Source organism: Hylaeus volcanicus, chromosome 2 (genome assembly GCF_026283585.1).
Source record: "Hylaeus volcanicus isolate JK05 chromosome 2, UHH_iyHylVolc1.0_haploid, whole genome shotgun sequence".
Lineage (NCBI taxonomy): Eukaryota > Metazoa > Arthropoda > Insecta > Hymenoptera > Colletidae > Hylaeus > Hylaeus volcanicus.
Genome location: NC_071977.1, coordinates 6426782 through 6448980, shown reverse-complemented (window position 1 = coordinate 6448980; position 22199 = coordinate 6426782). Strand labels below are relative to the sequence as shown.

General features: G+C 43.0%; 1 protein-coding gene across 3 annotated transcripts; it reads left to right on the top strand.

Annotated features, from left to right (window-relative positions):
- LOC128872616 (DNA fragmentation factor subunit beta) lies at nt 1–17979 on the top strand. Of its 3 annotated transcripts, XR_008456229.1 has the most exons (7): nt 2–1288; nt 8262–8363; nt 10724–10853; nt 11150–11361; nt 13880–14550; nt 14655–17868; nt 17936–17979. XR_008456229.1 is itself a non-coding variant. In XM_054115482.1 (6 exons), exons 1-6 carry the CDS (start codon nt 1157–1159, stop codon nt 14812–14814), a joined length of 1389 nt encoding a protein of 462 aa, XP_053971457.1. In that variant the 5' UTR covers nt 1–1156; the 3' UTR covers nt 14815–17979. The 3 variants fall into 3 exon arrangements, 2 of the variants coding, with proteins under 2 accessions (XP_053971457.1, XP_053971456.1); XM_054115482.1 differs by having other exon boundaries at nt 1–1270; nt 14655–17979; XM_054115481.1 differs by having other exon boundaries at nt 14655–17979.
- Nucleotides 17980–22199: the final 4220 nt, after the last annotated feature.

The following is a 22199-nucleotide window of genomic DNA, read 5'->3' as shown; positions in this document are numbered from 1 at the left end:
CATTAAACGCAGAGGGTACGAATATTTATGGCACTGACTGTAGGCCCTACAGGTGGGCATCCTTTCAGGGAATGATTCTACAGGTAAGGCGAGTAAGGTGAAAATGAAACGGCATGAAATTACGTAAATCTTAAAGAAAAATGAATCTAAATCTGCCTGATTGTATAAATGCATTTACTCGTTTATTCAAAATCTTGGAAAGTTTCGAAACCTATTAAGACTTGGATCAAACCATTCGAGACCAATCAAAACTTCAAGAGCCAGAGCTGATCCTAGGGCGCTCCTACGCAATCATTCCATATTACAACATCTAGAATAAAGCTTATTTACGAGGAGTAATCTGTTCTTCATTTTCTCAAGCATTTGCATCTTTATTCTGGGAACTTGAAAATGCATTTCCTGCTACGCCTACCCCACCTTGCTTGGCCACCCACATCCATCAGGACTCCATATCAACCCTATCGGAAGCAATCAAGAATTTCCAAGACAATCTCGTCTCGATCTCAATCGGGAACTTCCGAAAGTTTCAAATCTGCCAGCAAACTTTGGATTCGACGTCCGTCGCTGCTGGAAAGCGGAGCTGGTCGAACACGGCGCAGAGTGTCGGAGGAGCGATAATGCGACAGTGGGACCATCCGGTGGCTCCATCTATGTGGAGTAGACTCGGAGGATTGGCTGGTAGCTCGCAGGCGCATTTCCCGGTGCATTCTCCGGTTCGAGCCTCGTCTCGCGCGTCGCCGTCATTCCTTCCCCGCGATCCGTCGACGGTAGTGCTCTTTCTTCTCTCCGCGCACCCTTTTTCGTCCTTTTCTCCCTACGTCGTCGGTGCTCACGCGCGTGACTCCTGGGCACTGTGGATTCGGTTGATCGCTGCTGCAACAGTTGCTTCCAGTTCGCTTTCTGTTTCGGTTTTCCTCTCCGTCCAGTTTCCTCCGCCTCGTTCGGCTCCGCGCGATACCACTCCGATCTCCCACTCCGCGGTCGTGTTTCTTCTCCGTTCAATCAGCGTCGGTCCCTCTTCCGTCCGCTGACCGATAAGCGTCTCACTGTCAGGGTCGAAGAAAGAAGAGGTCGGGGTCCGTGGTCGCCGCCAGCTGTTCGACGCCGAGCAGTCCGCCGTCTACTCGCTGCCACTTTTGTTCCTACGCCTCGGCTCATGGCGTGCCGAGCCTCCGGATACCGGTCTGGCCCCAGGACCCATCCGGCCCATCGCCACGCAACGGTCAGGACTGTCGTGTCGCTCGACGGCTGCTTTCGACGACTCACCAAGGTACCAGAGAGAAACGAGGTAAACAATGAATCGCAACCATGCGTAAGCTCCAAAGTGGCTCGAACGAGTGCGGAATAGGATAGGGTCCGCTTTGTTTTGTTCTCGACGAACAGGTGAGAGGGTCACGGGCAATCGAGTCTCGAGTAGCTGAATATCAACTATCCGAACGCTAAACGGGACCAGCGTTGAGTTATTCCAACCTCCGTAATACTAAGAGTACATTTATTCATATGTTACTATTTCTACTGTGATCCAAATATTGTCAATTAATACAGAAATATTTTACGTGGAACGAAATTGAATAATGCATGAAACAATCGTATATAATTTATAATATCCAAGGAATATCACGAGGGATTCTATTATCTGAAAATCCTATCGATAGTTTATTCTATCAAATAGTTATTCGAGCTTTCATTCATTCGGGTTTTGTGGTTCTACTCCGGAATGAAGTTAACGTTTAATCGACGAGGTATTTGGTGTAACGGAATGTTCGACTAATAGAAAACAGTTTGCGTGGTCGTCAGGTACGGCATGAAAAACAAAACAAACATTGGAAGCCACATACCACTCCGATGCTGATACATCTAAACCAAACTATATGTCCTGCGATTAAAATGAATTTTCTAAATGAAAAATGTGAGCATCACACATTTCCGCGATGCATGCAAGGTGTCGAGCCAATCGCATGATTACTTCTCGAGATTTTATCAACACCAGGTCAAGGAAACTCGTTCCAAGGAAAACTCCTTTGAAGTTTTAAGTTATATTCCCTGACCTTTATAGTGTTCTCGAGGAGTGAAGACTTTTTTAAATGCTCGAGTAGCGCCATCAAATTTCGAGCACGTAATATCAAGATCTTGAGACTACGGAGACTTGATATGAAAAATCGATTAATCCTCCGAACAAACAAGAATGCTGTTTCGAGCCAAGTCCTTGTTTGAAACATGTCGCTAAATGAGTTTTTCCCAGCGGGTTGGCGGTCTGCTGGCGACAGGATCATGCTTATAAAAGTTGAGTTAAACGATCCATGTAAAATCGAGGTTTACTGGAAGTTTGCCTGTATATTTGAACCGCTATCTTCTTCGCGAACGGGTCACATCTCTGGTGGAATTGTATTAGATTCCGACAGCAAGGTTGACTCGAGAGAAATGATTCTTACGCCTACTGGAGTTATCTGTCGGGGCTCCCGATAGTGTCCTTTGTGACTCGGATAACAATGAAGGAGCTAGTTATTCCGAATCAAATACCTTTCTAGCAGGAGGAAGCTTGCGTTCGTGGCCTTTGAGTCGAGGAGGAAGAAAGACGATTAGATAAATGCATAAACTCTTTGTTAATTCCTCGCGATGTGCACAACATTTATCACGCCAAGTATAAATTGATTACATAATTTACGACGTACTTTTCGTTGCATAAACAACAGACGACGAATCGTTTATCCTTCGCTCCTTTGTTGAAAATTTATTTTTGCCCATCTCGACTGTACGTTTGTCGATGGCTCATCGTACAGACGTCGCGGGTGTCTATTGTTTTTGCTTTGTTCCCGGTCCTCTTGCTTGCAGAAGTACGTACTCTGCAACGACAGTCACGTCTGTGGCACTAATGTCTCGATAACGTATTGTTGTGGTCATAATAGGAACGGTGTCTAGATTGCATTGGCAACATTTGAGCAGCGGCTCCGAGTAGCAGTCACGAATCGATTATTCTTCACGCGAGAGCACTCGTTTTGTAATTTCTTATCTTGATTGATCCAATCGAATCAGAAACTTCGTTGTAAACACAGACTGCTTTCGATTCCTTCTTCTACTTAAAATACATGAATTCGTCAATCGAACAACACGCAATTATATAAACGTAAAAGTTGAAGGTGCTTACGGTACATTAATAAAAGTTAGTCGACGAGATAAAACGAATAAAAAAAAGCATCAATTTGTTTTTTAGAAGTCCAATTTGAAAATGTTTCCACAGCATAATTGAATCTACGTTACACAGAACTGCTGCGCACTTTACGAGAATTTATTCTCATTTTCTTTTGTTAGTAGAATTTAATTAAACTCGCTAATTGCAAGGGTTCGCCATGAGGCATGGCGCGTGTTCAAAGCAATGTAGCTACTTGGACGACGACAGTATATTAAAGTTTGTTTTTTTATTAGCTTACTCACGGTACTCCTTTTCATCGTAGTTCGATACAAATAGAATTTGTCGAAGGGAACAGAATTAGTTTGTCTAATATCGCGTCAAATATTGCTGGAACCAATCCAATATCTGACGTACTCGTAAATATGATTCGATCAACCAGCAGAATACAACGGAACATTTGCAACCGTATCGAACGATAATTTTGCATACACAAATAACCAAAGTTATCAGGCATTATGGTTGTATGGTATTTAGATATCGGAGCGATTGTCGAATGTGCGCATCTGCTTGAGATAGCAGAATTCGTCCAAAAATAAACTCGCAACGCATGACAGTTTTCAGGAAATCTATATTTCTTTCATAAAAACGAGCATCTCCCCTCTTGCTCCCCTCGCTGATTGCGCAACGAGCTCCCTTATCAGACACCGGATAACGCGTGGGAGGCGCGCTTCATCGGCAAAATTTCTGCCTTGCAAGCGTCGCGACGACTTTCAGGTCCACGTGCTTTGCATTTCCGAGTGACCGCGATTAAAAACCATCGAACGCGATGTGGGTCAGTCGGGGGAGCCGTGACACGCGGCTTTTCACTCAGACAACCTTGAACATTATCGGGCCAATTATGCGTCCGCTAATCTGCCTCCGATCCTATTCGTGACGTCGCTTATCGAGTCACACGGGAGTCATTGCCAGAACAGCTGAATCGGAATTTGCTCGACTTCATTAAGCTCTCAGCCCCCATCGTCCCACGACGAATCCCATTTTTAACCGACTTCGAAAAGGAGGACGTTACTCAATTCGACATGTATATATATATATATACATTTTTTTTTTTTAATGTCTGTTCACCGATTACGCCGAGATGGCTTGATGAATCGGAGTGAAACCTCTTGTACCTTGTCGAATATTTCTTCCAATTGGCCGCGTAAAAGAAACATTTTGTGATTTGTCATTTTTAACCCGTTTTTTTTTTAAACAGAAACATTTTGTCTTGCTTCTTACTCCGAGACGGATGGACCAATGAGATTGAAACTTCTTGCATCTGGAAGAGCATTTGCCATTTGGTCCCATAACAAAACATTTGTCCTTGTCTTATTTGTTACCACTTTATATCATTTTTTATCGCAAAAAGCGTACTATTTCACGTATGTTTGGCCTGAAACCGATTAAATCGATGAAACCCTTTACATTTTGCTGCCGGAGAGGTTTTCGCAATGATCACAGATGCAAAAATTTATGAATTTCTGTATTGTTTATAACTATTGTTGTCGCAAAATTCCTATTATACGATGTAACTCGGTGAGGAAAATACCGAGCGCCATGGAACCTTCCGCATTTCATAATAGATGAATTCGTGATGTTCCCATTTGCAAAAATTTATGGACACTTTTATTGTTTAAAATCATTGTTGTTGCGAAATTGTTATGCTCTGGTGTAGCTCGACAAGGAATTTACCAAAAGACAGAAATCCCCGACCAATCAGAGCGCGAGTATGCCGGTGGAGCGCCTGCGGTAGCATAGGCCCCGCCTCCCCCGCGGAACAAGCCTTTTCAAGGACCTCCAACGTTTTTGGGTCATCCTGTATATTGCTCATAACTGTTGTTATTGCATGAAACCTATTCGTTATAGATTGCCACTAAAAAGAGTGAAATAAAATAACTTTTTGGAAAAAAAATTTAACCGACTTCAAAAAAGGTACAGTGAAAAGTATGAAATAATTTCTAGTTAATTTATATGAATACGCACTAGCTCTATATATACTTGTTTAAAAGTATGGGAAAATGCAATGAAAAGCATGAAATAATTTCTAGTTAATGTATATGAATCTGCATTATCGACCAAGCACACTGCATTACCGACAGAGTAATTTGCATTACCGACCGAGTACTCTACATTACCGACCGAGTACTCTACATTACTGACATAGCGATCTGTGTTACCGACCGAGTACTCTACATTACCGACATAGCGATCTGCATTACCGACAGAGTAATCTGCATTACCGACCGAGTACTCTACATTGCCGACATAGCGTTCTGCATCACCGACCGAGTACTCTACATTACCGACATGGCGATCTGCATTACCAACAGAGTAATTTGCATTACCGACCGAGTGCTCTACATTACCGACCGAGTACTCTACATTACCGACATAGCGATCTGCATTACCGACCGAGTACTCTATATTACCGACATATCGATCTGCATTACCGACAGAGTAATTTGCATTACCGACCGAGCACTCTGCATTACCGACATAGCGATCTGCATTGCCGACAGAGTACTCTTCATTACCGACCGAGTACTCTACATTACCGACATAGCGAACTGCATTACCGACAGAGTAATCTGCATTACCGACCGAGTACTCTACATTGCCGACATAGCGTTCTGCATTGCCGACCGAGTACACTACATTACCGACATAGCGATCTGCATTGCCGACAGAGTAATTTGCATTATCGACCGAGCACGCCACATTACCGACCGAGCACTCTACATTACCGACAGAGTAATTTGCATTACCGACCGAGTACTCTACATTACCGACATAGCGCTCTGCATCGAGGCCGTGAAGCTAAATTGAGAGACCAAGTTCCACGAGGACTGAAGATCGGCCGAGGATAAAATAATTTTTTGGAAAAAAAATTTAGCCGACTTCAAAAAAGGTACAATGAAAAGCATGAAATAATTTCTAGTTACTGTATATGAATCTGCATTATCGACCGAGCACACTGCATTACCGACAGAGTAATTTGCATTATCGACATAGCACTTTACATTACCGATAGATAACCTATCAGACCAAACTTAGACCAACCAAAGCATCTGGCAGATTTTTTCACAAAAATTGTGTCGGAAAATGTCGATAATGCAGGTTGCTCTGTCGGTAATGTAGAGTACTCTGTCGGTAATGTAGAGTGCTCTGTCGGTAACGTAGAGTGCTCTGTCGGTAGTGTAGAGTACTCGGTCGGTAATGCAGATCGCTATGTCGGTAATGCAGATCGCTATGTCGGTAATGTAGAGTGCTCGGTCGGTAATGCAAATTACTCTGTCGGTAATGCAGATCGCTATGTCGGTAATGTAGAGTGCTCGGTCGGTAATGCAAATTACTCTGTCGGTAATGCAGATCGCCATGTCGGTAATGTAGAGTACTCGGTCGGTAATGCAGATCGCTATGTCGGTAATGTAGAGTACTCTGTCGGTAATGCAGATCGCTATGTCGGTAATGTCGAGTACTCGGTCGGTAATGCAGATCGCTATGTCGGTAATGTAGAGTGCTCTGTCGGTAATGTAGAGTGCTCGGTCGGTAATGTAGAGTACTCGGTCGGTAATGCAAATTACTCTGTCGGTAATGCAGATCGCCATGTCGGTAATGTAGAGTACTCGGACGGTAATGCAGATCGCTATGTCGGTAATGTAGAGTACTCGGTCGGTAATGCAGATCGCTATGTCGGTAATGTAGAGTGCTCGGTCGGTAATACAAATTACTCTCTCGGTAATGCAGTGTGTTTGGTCGATAATGCAGATTCATATACATTAACTAGAAATTATTTCATGCTTTTCATTGCATTTTCCCATACTTTTAAACAATTATATATAGAGCTAGTGCGTATTCATATAAATTAACTAGAAATTATTTCATACTTTTCACTGTACCTTTTTTGAAGTCGGTTTAATTTTTTTTCCAAAAAATTATTTTGTCCTCGGCTGATCTTCAGTCCTCGTGGTACTTGGTCTCTCCATTTAGCTTCACGGCCTCGATGTTAACGTTTACTTTCACGGGCGGCGATTAACTAGTATCGCTTCGAGAAATTGACCAAGATATTATTCCATATGTAGGTCTCGAGTTATATAACTCTAGTATGTTTTCAAAAAATGCGAAAAGCAGAGAGTTGTAACACGTTCGCTGTCTGGATAAAACTCGTGAGAATTCCTACAGATTTAATATTTTGTCTCGAGACTATTAAAGATCGGATAATTTAATATTTGTTCTGGTCTTTCACTTTTGAAACTCGCCAAATTCACGAATACTATTCAGATTTATTATCAAATGTCATTTTGAACGAAACAAACCGAATGAAAATAAAAGATCGTAGGAATGAAAATGAAAAGGGACCTTGCCATTTAAAAATCGGTTCGTTCGCACGTTAATGAAACTGTCCGTTTCTACGTCCGTTCCCTCTGGCGAACGTTTCATTAAATGCTAATTCGCGGGTGATAACTTCTTTGAACGCTGTACACGAATACTAGTTAGTTTTTGCGAACGTCACGGGAGGGAAATGATTTATCGTTAGAATTTATTGAATTTAACGAACTCGATTTGCCGCGAATATGCGTGACAGTTATTTATAGGGGAGGGCTGAACAAATTGTTGCGCGAGGAGGACTCGTGCAGCGACCTACAATGGCGCGTTACTAATGCACTATCGCTGTTACGGTACATTTCTCTATGCACTCGATTGCATCGGAACGGCCATAAGTTTGCCGCTCCCGCATTGTGTTACTGTCACGAATCAGGAATCTAAGATTAGACGTTATCCGTGCATAATAAACAATGAGTCAGGGCACAAATCGCGTTTCGTTCGAACAGCTGTTCTTCATGAATAATGTAACAATACACGTGAAAGCTGTCCAACGCAGGGACCGCTGGGTAAAGCTCCACCGAAGAGCCCAATTAACGGATCCGGGACGACACGCGCCAAATTTTGCTCAAGGACAGAGAGGTTTTTGTTTTCGGAGTTTGAACCGTGTAGTTGCACCTGGAACTACCTGACTTTGTTGTCTTTAATTACGTTTCCGAGTTTCGGTTCTCGATGCTATCGAAACCGCGGTAATTGGGTTATGTTTCAGGTGGAGGGGTTCAAGGTCACCGACGTGAACCGCACGCGGAAGTTCGGCGTCGCCTGCAGCACTCTCCCGGAACTGAAACAGAAAGTCTGCGCGAAACTGAACGTGAGTATCGAGTCATCGATCGCCGCTGGCGGGCGTTTGCTTAATCGATCGATCCCGTCCGGTTCCCAACCGTGCCAAGTTATTTCCTAGCGATTCGTTCCACGTCGGATGAAAACCGTATCGCGGCACGACGCCGCGCTTTTACATGTTATAATAAAAGTTGCCGGTTGAAACTGGGTCATAAATGCCTCGCAGCTGATCTATACAGCGGCTCCAGGAGAATTGTAACGCCCAGACCCATCGCGTTGTCGCCATATCGGGATTTCGTTCCGGGCGATCCGGAAACAGGCCAACCCCACGTCATGTACGCGAAAATTGGTTAAGACTCGTCCCATTCACCGTGCCACCCCAATTTTACTATCGCCGTTTCGCGCACACCGCAGCTCCGACCGCTTGGAACGCGTTCGCTTTCCTTCGGATCCGAACGGAAATCAACGTCCTTAATTAAATTATTCGTCAAAATATTCGGGGCACCGGAGCTGTACGGCTTGTTTGTCCGAGTAATGGAGTACGCGACAGCCCTCGGTGACTGGATGACGTCCAAGTTAATTTCACGTTAAAGCTTCTTTCTGTGTTTATGCAAAGACGAATCAGGAGAAGATAATATCGACGTTCCCTTGGAAGTTTTATTAACACGATCCGCGATCCTGGAATTCTGAGTTAACGATTCGTAAAAGCACATTTTTCGTACACTTTTCGCTGGGAGAATTAGTAATATGAAAATGGATTTAGTATCAGAAAGGAATACGGTAGCGTAGCCTGTATCGAATGTCGGCTTATGAAATTGTAGCAGTCCGTTGGAAATCGAGTCAAAAGAGAAACCCAGAGGAAATTGTAAAAAAAAAAAAAATGAAATGTTGAAAGAGATCATTCAAGGTAATCCACTTGAAACTGCACGGGAGACGATTTCGAATGGAATTATAATCTAAATGAAAAATAAAAGAGACGGATACACGGATGTGTCCAAAGCTTGAGCTAAAGCTTGAGCTTAAGCGAACGCTGGGTTCCCATATCCCAGAGGAATAATTAATGAAACAAATTGCCATTTACGACCAATTGGAAACGACCATGATACGTTTGTATGATACATGAAAAACGAAATTCAGGAAAAAATTGAATCTTGTTTCGTATCGCGATACGAGCTGATACGCTGGAGGAAATAAATGATTTCTGATGGAATATAATTTTACGAATTATTTCGTTCTGGAAAATAGGTCAATTAAGTATTACTAACGCGCGAATATTGGAAAGATTCGTTATACATGGATGTGGTTGCACGATAAACCTGATACCTCATTCATTCACCCATGAACGTGCAGTTTATTCGCAACATATTCCATTAATTTATAGAATCTACATTTGTAGACGACAGACGAATCGAAAAACTAAGGATAGTAGACGGTGAATAGCCTTTCGCGCAACTACCTTGTGCATCGCGCAGTAATTCGTCCGTGTGCTCTGGAAATCGCGATGGCCGAAGTCAACAAGGGCTAGCCAGTCTAATTACCAGTAGAAAGGCGGACGGCAGAGAGGATGAAGGTTTACACGAAGCGTTAGTTACGCACGTTTCGCGGCTAAGTTAATCTGGTTGCGGCGCGACCTTGGAGCCAGATTCTATTCGCCTGCAGCGTGCAGCTCTATCGAACCAGCCGGGCCACGAGCAAGGAGTAGCTTCAATGTCAAGGTCGTCAGTCCGCTGGACCGAAAGCCAGACTGGCGGCCAACCCTCCCTAGCCGAGCCAAGATTTTTCGATCTCTACCCCATCGATTCGCTCCTGGACGCGCACGCGGCTGTCATTCCTAGGGGTTGGGACCTCCCGTGGAGCTCTTCCTACTCGACAACCATTCGCACGACCAAACTTTTAACCTTTACCTGAAACGAGAAGCACTTTTTCTATACAATTTTAACTCATTGTTGACTGTCAATTTTACACAGAAACGACTTTATGTCACCGGCTATTGTTTCGTAATTGAATGTGAAATTGAAACAATCTAAATAAACTCCAATAAACTTTATTTATATTTTACCAGCATAACGAATTGAAATGAAATATTATACATACAGAACACGATGAGCAAAACTTTTGTAATATTCTATATCGCTCTGGGTTTCGTGAATTGAAGTAGTTAATGCGAGTGCAACACGAGATTGCGTAACAAGTATAGAATGATATTAGAAAACTAAATCGTCTCTCGATGGAAACGTGAACTAATCGCACGTGATAAATCACGTTCCACGCGAGGATTTCGGTAACCAGTCGTGACTAAAAGCGATTGGAGGTACGAAATGAAACGTTGATGGACGAGATAAATGCCCCTAAGCGTGGAAGCCGAACCAAGGAAGTGTTTTATGTCTTTAGATAACGAACCACATCGACGAAGTCAATGTCTTCCTGCTCGACGGAACGCTGATCGACGAGGAGTACTTTTGCACGCTGGAACCTCAGACGACGCTCATCGTCCAAAAGCCTGGCGAGAAAGTGTTGAGCGGTTAGTATATTATGTTAACGATCAAAGTCAAAGACTTGTTTTTCCTTTCTTAGATTTAAACTATTTCTAAACGACGACTTCTTAGAGACCTGAACGACATTATTAATTATTTTCCAAGGGAGCTCCAAGTGTCAAAGGTTCCACCACTCGAGGGTTATTTGAGCACGATTCGACGATCATGCGAGCCATTATCGTGCATCCTCGGCTATAAACATTTGCCCAGCGAAGGATGTAGAGCCAGGCCTTCGAGCCTGATCGTGGAATACAGCTTCTCGAGACCTAACGTTTGCTTACAGATGCGGATCTCTTGTACGACGCCTTGAGGCGCGTCAACATCGATTTCCTGGCTGCTGGCTCCAAGGCGTCCGAGTTCCTTACGGAAAACCTTAAGGCGAAGGTCGCCATTTTAAATAGTGCGCTGAACAAAGACGATTCAAAGACTGCGCTCACTGCGAGGGACGAGCATCCGGAGTGGTTCCGCGGATTGGAGACCAACTACACGACCAAAGTGAGTCTTTCGTCATTGGGGGATTGTTTTTACCTCGCGCGTGTGTCTCGTTGCTATAATTATTCAGAATTAAGAACTGTGTCAGGCCTTTCTATTTCCAAACTGTGTCGCGAGTCCAAAAGAAATGTATGTATCGTCTTTTCAAACCGTGTCGCGAGACGAAAATGTTAAGGGCCGCTGCTTTATAAAATAGCTTCTATCCAGGACTCGGTACGGTTGTATTCACGCTCAATTCCTTTATGCAATTTATTATTAAGATTAGGAAACTACGTGATCTCTGCTGAGCGACATAAATGCTGTCATCGGGTGCTCGTTTAAGAATCCCGCGTAAACTATGTAACAGTTATGTAAAGATTGAATGTCCATTTCTTGAAATCACATTGCGTAAACAAGTTTCGATAGTTTCACATTTTTGGGACATTTTTCGGAGGTCTGTGCACGCGCGACTAATGTAATAAATATTATTTTGTGGATTTCATGCATCCGTGGCGTACGCAAATATAAGAAATATATGCAAAATATATGCGAAGTGTTTGCACATGTGTAAAACGAAATAGCCGACGAAAACCTTGGGGACATTGTCCACCGTGAATCACTCTCGCGCGTAGTATTATATGGCACTCAATGTCGACGGTATAATGCAATTTGACGAGAGCGAATTTGCCCTGCAACGTCCAATATCGCTCAGACTAATTAACGTTACAGCGCCTCCACTTTAATTCCGCAAGGTTGCCATTTATCGCGCGTCAAGTTTCAGCTCGAAATCTCGACCCTTTGGCCTAACGGTTCTACGGTATAATTAATTGGATCGTTATCGCTATCTGCCCGCGTGTCAGGTTCGCGTGCAATCCGTTTTTATCGCCTCTACCCCGAATGCCTGTCTGTCTAATACTTATTGCACGGGGTGTTCTTTGTTCGTAAAGTTCTGGGAAAGATTTCAAGATAAAATTTTTTTAGGGCATTTATAATGTTAATACCAACGTTAACATTTTCTCTTTAGTTTGAAAGTAACGTTGCGCCACGTAATATCCATCTACGAAGATTTATCGAAACACTGCGCAGAGGTTAATGTCGTTTTGCAAAGATCTTGGAAGCACCATCATTTCTCTGGCGTGAATAACGCCGGATATAATCTGGGAGATACGATGAATGTAACGGATATCTCTCGATCACCGCCACAATCCTTTCATCACTATCAGGAAATCCCTGTTTCCCGCAGGCTCCACGTCTAACCATCTCTTCTATATAGCTACCCTCCTAATACCGAATATCCTCGCGTCTAAGGCCAGGATCAGCTAGCTTTGCTGGTAAAATACGCGGTCTAGCTTCCCCTTTCACACCGATCCCCCGCCTTTGACCTTCTTTCTTCCTTATGATCAACATCGGGATCATTCCAGCCGTTCCTCCCTTCGGAATTTAGAGATTCAGGGCGATTTCGATTTTGCCTTATTTTAGCATCGACAGCCTGAACTAATGCATCCCCGTAAGTGGGATATATCGGTATCCAGATTGGTATAAATTAACATCGATGGATTCGCGCGAATGATCGAGCTGCTATTTGATATAGCACGGAACAATAACAGCAATTCAATCGGCGATTTGACGAAAACAATAGCCTCGTTCCGCGCTGCCAAAAGAAATTACATTACCAATTACATTCAAAATGAAATCTATTGACCAAATTCGATTAGCTATTCGTGTTTATATTGTTATTGGTGTTTTTTTTTTTTTATTTGCCAAACAAGTCTTCGCAACTAGCGCTCGATAACGATGAAAAAAATGATCAAGCGGTCTGTTGGAGTACCGTAGCTAGTTATTTTTTATTTTTGTTAAGAGAGAGAGAAATGTATCTTTGAAGTAACGAACATTTGTAACCCATTATCAGTGACAGCTGGACTGTTGATTTTATGCATACACGGTGATTGCATAAAAAAACATATCTGCTCTTATGCAAAATGAAATATTCATATTGTTATATTAATTTGTACAGTATATTTTGCACGCGCTGCATACGTTTTCCATATTAACGCACGCCATAAATACATAAAGTCCGCTGTTCAGCGACAACCGAAGGAGCAATAAATTCGTTTAAATTATGATTTCGAAATTTCCCTGAATTATTCACCAACCTTGAATACGAAGAAAATGGAAGCAATTTTCTATAACGTCAACATGCGTCGACCTTATTTACCTGGGACCTCGAGTGATGTCGACACCTAAAGCGACACCATTTGCCTCGAGACGTAAGGTTAATCCAAACTTAAGACTCGAGGAAGCAAACCGCGAACCTTGAGATTTTTCACTCGTTCGTCATAATTTGCCAAACCTGTAACCTCCAACCACACGTGGCCATTGTGAAGCAATAGGAGGTGAAACCTTCCACTTTTTGTTCGACAATAGATATCCGTGTTTGAAACTCATTCGAATCAAAATAATCTCCCACCCGAGGGCATAGAATACCTAGCAACGCCTCTGGCTGGAATCAAAGTTCGCCACTCACGAAACTTTCGTTCCTCAGGAGGCGTACATGCATCGCAGATGCCAGGACAGGATACGAGGCTACCTCTACAAAACGATCGATCAGATCAAGTCGTCGGACACGTTCGCGAACGATCACAGGGCGAGGAAGCGGCTGCTCGACGTCATAGCCTTCTTCAAGATGCAGCTGAAAGAGGACCACTACTTCGGTTACTATTTCGACAGGAGTCGCGCGAAGATTCACTCGACAGAGTCGGTCGACGAGCGGGACTCGTCGACCTGTTACGACCATTGCCCCTGCAGGCTGAACCGACTCGATGACAGCACGTACTTCCGGTTGTTCGGGACGAGCGACCAATCCTGCGTAGACGGCACGACGAGAAAGAAGCAAGAGAGGAACTCGAACGTGCATTCGAGGAGCGAGGACGAGGAGAGCACGGACGAGCAGGAGGAAGAGAAGGAGAGCACGGACGAGCAGGAGGAAGAGAAGGAGAGCACGGGCGAGCAGGAGGAAGAGGAGGACAGTTGTCCTTACAGGATTCGAACGAAGGAATGGAAGTCTTGCGTCGCTATATGTAATCCCAAAGGTGAATTTAGGTGCGGAGGCGTCTGGAAAGCCGATGCCTGCGTCTATGGGCAGAGACACAAGATCAACCCTTACAGGTCGAGGGAGGACCTCATCCTGTTCTCCACGTGGAATTTCGATCACAAGTAAGAATTACGCTGACGATATCGCAGGTTTACTTCTTGTAGAAATACTAATAAAGTTAACTCAGCTTCGAATTGATATTTCATTAAAGTACGTATCCTTTCAGAATCGAGAGGTCCAGGACTCTGGTGCCACAACTCCTCGAACTATCGGCGCAAGGAATCGCCAGAGAGGAGGATATCCACGAGTTTTACGACGATCTGTTCACACTGAAAAACTTGAGGCTGGTTCACATCGTGTGCCACGACAAGGGATCGCACAAGTAATTAGACGGAATCGCACAAGTAATTAGACGGAATCGCATACAAGGGCGAAGGATCTTCTTCCAGAATACGTAACATCGTAGAACAACCTCTGAACACGTAAACGTAAAACTCTTCGTACGGGAACGTATTTACTCCTAAACGCTGTTGGATAGTTTATAGATTTAAACGATTGTTAATGTCGCGTCCTACAGTGATTCCGTTGCGCCACATAATAACAAGCAATACCGATCGCATTTTTCTTACGCGTTCTAATCGTCGCAATTTTCTATTTGTAATACTTCGATGAATATTCAATAGTCAATAATATACGTTAAACAACCATAGGGTAATCCGCGCACGAACTTTTCAATCTTTCTTGCACCAAAAAAATTCTTATACGAGGTCGAAGACTACGAAGAACGTCCACGCGAGAAGCTTTTTGACACATTTTTAAAAAAACAGCATTTATCCGGTGGTTATTAGCAGACTGGGGATTCTTTGTATTCATGGCACATGGGAACGTGGAAAACGTATGCAAATCTTATGCAGAACGTATGCACTCGGATTTCGGATTTATGATTGTGTAGGACTTTAAGTGAAAGAAAGTGATCGGTTTAGAAATATAGATAATTTAATGATCTTGTTCAGCCACGCTTCATCGGCTACCGTTAAAGATACATGACAATCTGCAACGCAGTGCATTATCACGCAAAACATACGTAGGGCGGTCGAGGTGCCCTATCACGATTCTATTACAATTGTAAATTACAAGCGTAGTTGGCAAGAAAGGTTCATCTCCAAAAAAGAACGGGAGACGAGGAACTCTCTTGATGCACTCTAATTTAGAAATGGTCAAAGATAAAGATGAGGAATTTTCTCAAGTCAAGATCTTAGCAATGATTCTAGAAGTAATCGCAAAGTATTCACTGCCCAACTTTGGTAGACGCCACAAATGCATCGAATCTGCAATCTGGTTGTTATAAATGAAAAAAATAGCAATCCCATAAGCGAGCACCTGGACGATGTTTCTCCTTCTTCGGCACAAAAATCTGAATCTGGTGTACAGGGTTTGGCGCAACGGAATGATCACGGATTTAACAGATTTTATCGAGGCGAGCCGAAAGGACTTGTCCCACGTTTCATTGAACGAGCAACAAAATGGCCAGTTAGGGGGTTGAACCCCAACGATGGCCTGACTTTAGGACGGGTTAGAGTATATCTTTAGAAAGTGTACTCCGTAGAGTCGAGTATCTTTCGAGTATTTTTGATCCGACTGGTCGACATAAGACAAAACCAAAGTTCTGATATATACATATATACATAAATATATACATATACATATTCGTTATTGAATTTAGAAAAGACATATATATATATACATAAATATATATACATATGTGTGCAGGCTGGGTCGGTTCGGTCTCGTTGCTGGTCAATGTTCGAGTTTGGGTGGTCGAGGAACATTGTAGTGTCATTGTTACGAATGGAGAGAGGCTTATTTTGCGAGAAACTATGTGGACATGATGTATCATGAGGTCTTTGAGACCGTTAGGCATAGTAATATAAGTAACCTCCATCTAGGGGTGGTTTTTATTAAAAATCAAGTGATGGTAACTGTAATCGCAACGACAAAAACTGCTCACGATACAGCACCGAGTCTTTCAATATTTCTTTCGGTTACTTAATCGTTGGCCAATAACGAGACGATCTTTCGCATCCTGTATTTACGTACACATGAACGATAAATATATACAGAGATATACACACCTATATATATATATATATACAAATAAATTATATGACATTTTAGAGACTTCTGCGATATACCTGAGGTGGTGCTTCTTCCGACATAGAGAATATCTGGCGGAAGGACTCGATTCGAATGGTGTCTTTTTGATAATTCTCCTTTTGATATAATTTCGACTGGTCCGCGTGCGATGCGTCGCAACGCGCGTCGCTACCCGCTCGAGACGCGCGTGACGTGCGTCGCCACGCATCGAGCCGTCGCCAATTCGACTCACTTTTTATAAAATCTGGATTACGATCGACGACGAAGACAAATAAGGAAAACGTAGTCTTGTGCGTGGCATTATGGTTGGAGAATATTAGAGCATTTTTGAACGAGGTACTCGCAACTCAGGCTCGACGAATGCCTCGTCTAAAGGAGCTCTGAGGAGGGTCGGTTGAGTATGCGAGATTCAGTTTAATTATACTTGCGCGTAACGACGTCGACTGAAATTTCTGCTTGAGAGGTCGACAATTATTTGGGCGGTTACGTAGCTATGTGCGCACTGAAAGCGGAACAGAGCAAGTGTCGGTTCTGCTGTCAAAAATCTCGTGCGCGTAGCCGTATGCATTGTTATAGAAGGTGTATCGAAAATCGTCGTACTCCGAGCAACGAGAACCTTGCGTCGTTGTACTTGCAAACTCTGCGTTTCGATGAAGATACTAGCACAAAAATCTCGTAACGTTTTCGACCGATAAATGCAGTCCTCTTCCCTTTTATCATCTACAACTACGCACTGATTCTATTTACCAGCAACTATTCGAATGAAATTGAATTAATCTGTACACGTGCCAGTATCGTTCGTCGATGCGCACCCTAGGAGAAATCCCGGTGTTATCAGCGGAGGTATTCGTTTGCGAGGTGGTTGGCCAACGCTTCCATCGGCAAAGCCTCGCGACCGAAGGTATAACGTATCGATTGTTTGCGCACAGCTTCGAGTTACTTTAATCCTGTACAGCTAGCCACTTTGATAATCCGTTGCACTTCCAGCTAATCTAAAATTGGCGTGAAATCAAAAGTTGATCGCGGGAATCAAAATGATAAAAATGGACGGGGGTGAGTGTCGAGCGATCGATCCAAAGGGACAAAGTTTGTTCGTCGTGTTACAGATAGATATATCGAAGGATACCTGTTAGAACCGTGATATTGTTGAAACGAGAAGAGAGAGATGAATATTTTTGTGAAATCGCGCGTCCAAGGAATCCCTGATTCGGTATCGCGATCGTCCTGCCGCGGCGCGGCATGGTGAAAACTGCATTAAAAGTGCAATACTTCCTCGTAGGCTACTTGTAAGCATAGTTATTTTTCAATGTAAAACGACTGTGTAGCTCTACTTTAGGCAAATATATATTTTAGGTACGAGCGAGAGGGAGATAAGAGAGCAAGTGAGAAGAGACAGACACGTCGTTATTTCTTTCCTACCCATCCCACTTGTGAGTTATGCGTGCAAGAATTAATTGCGCTCAATTAGTTGGTCATGATAAAGCAAGGATGAACGACGCAGGATTTGCGGCATATTCGGGTGAAAGAGAAAACCTGAGTAAGTCTGGAGAAATATCAAATTTTATATGAAATTTAGAACGAATATAGTTGGAACAGCGCACAATTTTGATAATATATTATTTATAATTTCTTGGGTTACCTAGCTTTGAATAGAGTCAGCCAAAAATAATACTTCTAATTATCTTCATTAAAAGTTTCAACCTCTCATTTGGGACCTTTTCGGTAAAACTTTCGTTCAGGATCAATCTACGAAATTAACGAAATTAAAGTGATTTGGTATGCAAATTTTTCTCGCTCGAGTGTGATGTTTATTCATTCTACATTTTGGCCTCGCTGCAGGTCCTCTTCAGACGTGATTAAATTATTGTAGATTAAGAATGAATTATGTATTTAATTATACCTGAAGAGAAGCTAAATTAATGTCGAAACATAGAATGAATAAACATTCTATTCAAGGGGAAAAGGTTTTGCATATGAAATTGAATTTGCTCCTAAAACTAAAGAAGAAAAAATCCGTAAGCAAATGACCTAATGATATAGCTGAGCAAAATATAAATTCGTTCCTTGTTTAATTATTCATTTACTTTGGTCCTGAACCTCTCTCCTTGGTATAGATAAAATTCACCTTAACGTGGACTATTTTCGGATTATGATGAAACATTTGAGGTTACGCCAATGGTTTACCAAAAATAACATCAACGAGATGAGATAGTATAAAAATTCGATGGGAACGATAAATATTTTACTTCCAATTGTTTTTTCAATTACGTCCACAGAAATGTCTGCGCAACCGATAATTAAACGGATCGCGCAGTTCCAGAGCGGAGATAGGCGAGAATTTACGTTAAAACGAACTGACAATGTAATTGCAACGCTGTAAAGGAGCAACGTAATTTCATTAACCCATCCGACAAAGCTTTTGCGGTGTCAGCTCGATTAAACGGAATGAATTTTATATTTTTTCTTGATCGTCGATTCGACTAGCGTTCGTTTCCCCTTTGGATGTCGTTACAGACTGGTTAATTACGAACGCGATTAAAGGGACGATTACAACGGAAGAACCGTCCAGGCCCAATGTCGTTTAATTTCATTGCGGCTCAAAGGTTCCCTTTCTTCCGTCTCCGCCTCTGTTGCCCTTTTATTCTCGGTCTTTCGCCCTTTTGGCAACGACTGCGACTCGCCAAATTTTCGCGAAACCTCGATTAACAACGCGATTGTTCAAGTTTCGCGCGCACCATTGATGTTTTACTGCTTCGAGTGCCAGGCTGCGCGCTCTCATTGGCGGGCCGATAATTAATCGTAATTACGACACAGGGTTGACGCGCGTAACAGTCACGGTGCTTCGCCATTCGTATGCTCTTAAATTTTATTTCAATTTTTTTAAACCTTGCGCGTCATATTACGAACGAAAGCTGAATTAAAAAAAGACTCAGACTATGTTCCAGGTTACCAAGATAAAAATGTTTCATTTATCAAAATTACCTATTTAATATTAATTATTTTATTTGACGTGCGTATCATCTACCAACGAGTACATGGTATTTCGAACACGTTATCTCTGAATTCGACCCAGTTTTGCATCTAATTCATCTCATAGAGGGTTAACTGTAACAATAGAGGTATTCAATCCACGAGGCAGCTCGATTTCATTATCTCCAAACATAGCATCATTGAATTGGAGATATCGACGGTGATTGAAAACGTCACTTGGATGCAGAGAATATACGTGGACTTGTAAACCGGAAAGGTCTAGCAAAAAGCTGTCACGGATTGTCAGCTGTTGGTTTCGGACCATCCATGGCTCGCCTGGGCGACCGTAACGAGAATGAATTTTCCTTTCACGAGTCGGTGGATTTTCGCGGCTGAGCGATCCTCCATGGCTGACCCTCGGAACGAAAATTGCCCCGCAATATGTTGCCAATCGTAACGAGCTGAAAATCGATACGAGACGGTGCAACTCGAAGAGCTTGCCCTTCGAAAATTGCAGTCTTACCGCCCCGCCATTAAGCACTCACTGCGGAGGTCATTCTACAATGTCAGACCTTATTGGGGAAGAGCTAGGTACATATATCTTCCGGTTCTAAATACCAACCTGGAGGATAACCTTGTAAGTAGGTAGCAGTCTACCTTCGACTTTGTACTTGGACGTGAAGTAAGTCACAGAGGGATTTATATTGCTCTACCACATTTTCACTGTTAATATTTTTTTGTGCCAGGTCTATAAATCAACAGTCTACTATGCCTATTTCATTACTACAGTTGAATTGTATCAATTGATAATTCATTTCTCGATAAAAATATATATGTAAGCTTTCAGCGACGACTGTTACACGTTCAACATTTATTTAAATATGTGAGTCATAATATAAATAAAATAAATACGGAATTACTTATCGTTATATACTATTTAGCATTAAATATTTTTGTCCTTTGTAAATAAGATATAATTTTTTATATTCTTTCTTGTCATTTAAGTTCTTTTTTTATTTTTTTTCTTGTCAATAAAAATCCCACGACACTTCCTCCAAAAAATATATCGTACAAGTTGGCAGTCAACAGTCGAAGGAGTAACGTTTCATGCGCTATATGAAATGCTTCTAAAGATGTATCGTTCGTGATGTATCTGTACCCCTTCGTCATTTGCCATCGCCTCGTTACATCGTGTAACGCACAGCACACACGAGCATTACACGCAGCTGGCTGTCCGTGTTTCGTCGAAATACGGTCAAGTACAGCGGCTAATAGGAGACAATATCGAGACGACTATCGCGAATCCGCTATAATTCGGGCGTCATCGATGATACCGTGAATTACCCCGTATCCGGTGGCGGTTCCTGTAACGATCCATTGCACGGAAACCGAATTGGACATTACAGGGGAATCGTTACACCGAATCCGAGCAGCGTTTAACGCGACAGTAAAATTCGGTTCGTCGAATGCTCGGGGACAATACCGAAACGACTGGGGCGTGCGTTCCCTCCAGGCCGATCGTTAATCCGGGCGATACGAAAATTCCTCTTCCGCGCCTCCTCTCCCGTCGTCTCTCTTTCTCCAGAAAAGCGGATCTCGAATTTCGAAAGTTTTCTGCGCGTGGTAGTAACGGCAGTTCGCGTCGACGCCTGGCCGAGGCATCGAGAGGCCATCGTCGCGAAATTAAACGATAAATCAGTAAATCGTTTCGCAGCGAAGTGATTAGTGCCGGCAGTAAAGTCGCTAGGGGGTTGCTCGAGGAGCGAGGGTGTCGGAAAAGCGGCTTGGATTCCGCCCCCGCAACGCTGCCACGCGCCCTCCTCTTTCGCCCTCCGTTCTCCTTAATCTCCAGGCTGTTGCCATCGCGTGGACTTCCTCTTGTTACGTTCGAAACGAATCTTAAAGAAAATGTCTGTCTTGGCACCATTCGACTAAACAAAGTTGGAGAATTAATTTTTAGAACAGAGAAGCACACTATAAACATAGTTTTTTATTCATCAAAGCATCCTCGTATCAAAGAAGAATATCCAAGCCGTAACATAACGCGCGCGACCCATTTCAAAGATGGACTCGGGGCTTAAAGGCGATCAAATAAGTCAATGTAAACGTACATTCAATTTCGTCTTGTTGCTAAGTTACAGCCACATCTGTGTCCTGGTAATCCTTTCGACAAACTGGGCTTTGTAACGTTACACACACCACCGCACGAATTGCAGAAATACACCTGTCCCGGGTGCTTAAAATGATTCATCGAATTCATTCCAAGTACACGTTTCCGCACTTCAGTGGATTTAGCACCGGTTCAAAAATAGAGGTAATTTATTCTTCGATTACGATCCAGCGCCAGCGCGATGCAGCAACGACGCATCAATCCTCATCGAGTAATCGTCCATTACGAGGGTGCTCGTTCCACGCATCAACGATACTAAAAATTAATTTTACGTTTACTTTTCACCGCTGCTGTCTTCTCTCTTTATTCGTGATACGCAACATCGATTTCTGTTTCGCAAGCAATTCTCCAAATGCCGGCCCGGTGTACCTCCTTAAAAATCTCCAGTTCTCAAGCTGAAGTGAGAATGCGGGTCTCCTGTATACCTGAAACCTGCAATAATTTAACACCCGAGCCCCAGGCGCTCCTTTCAGAAAA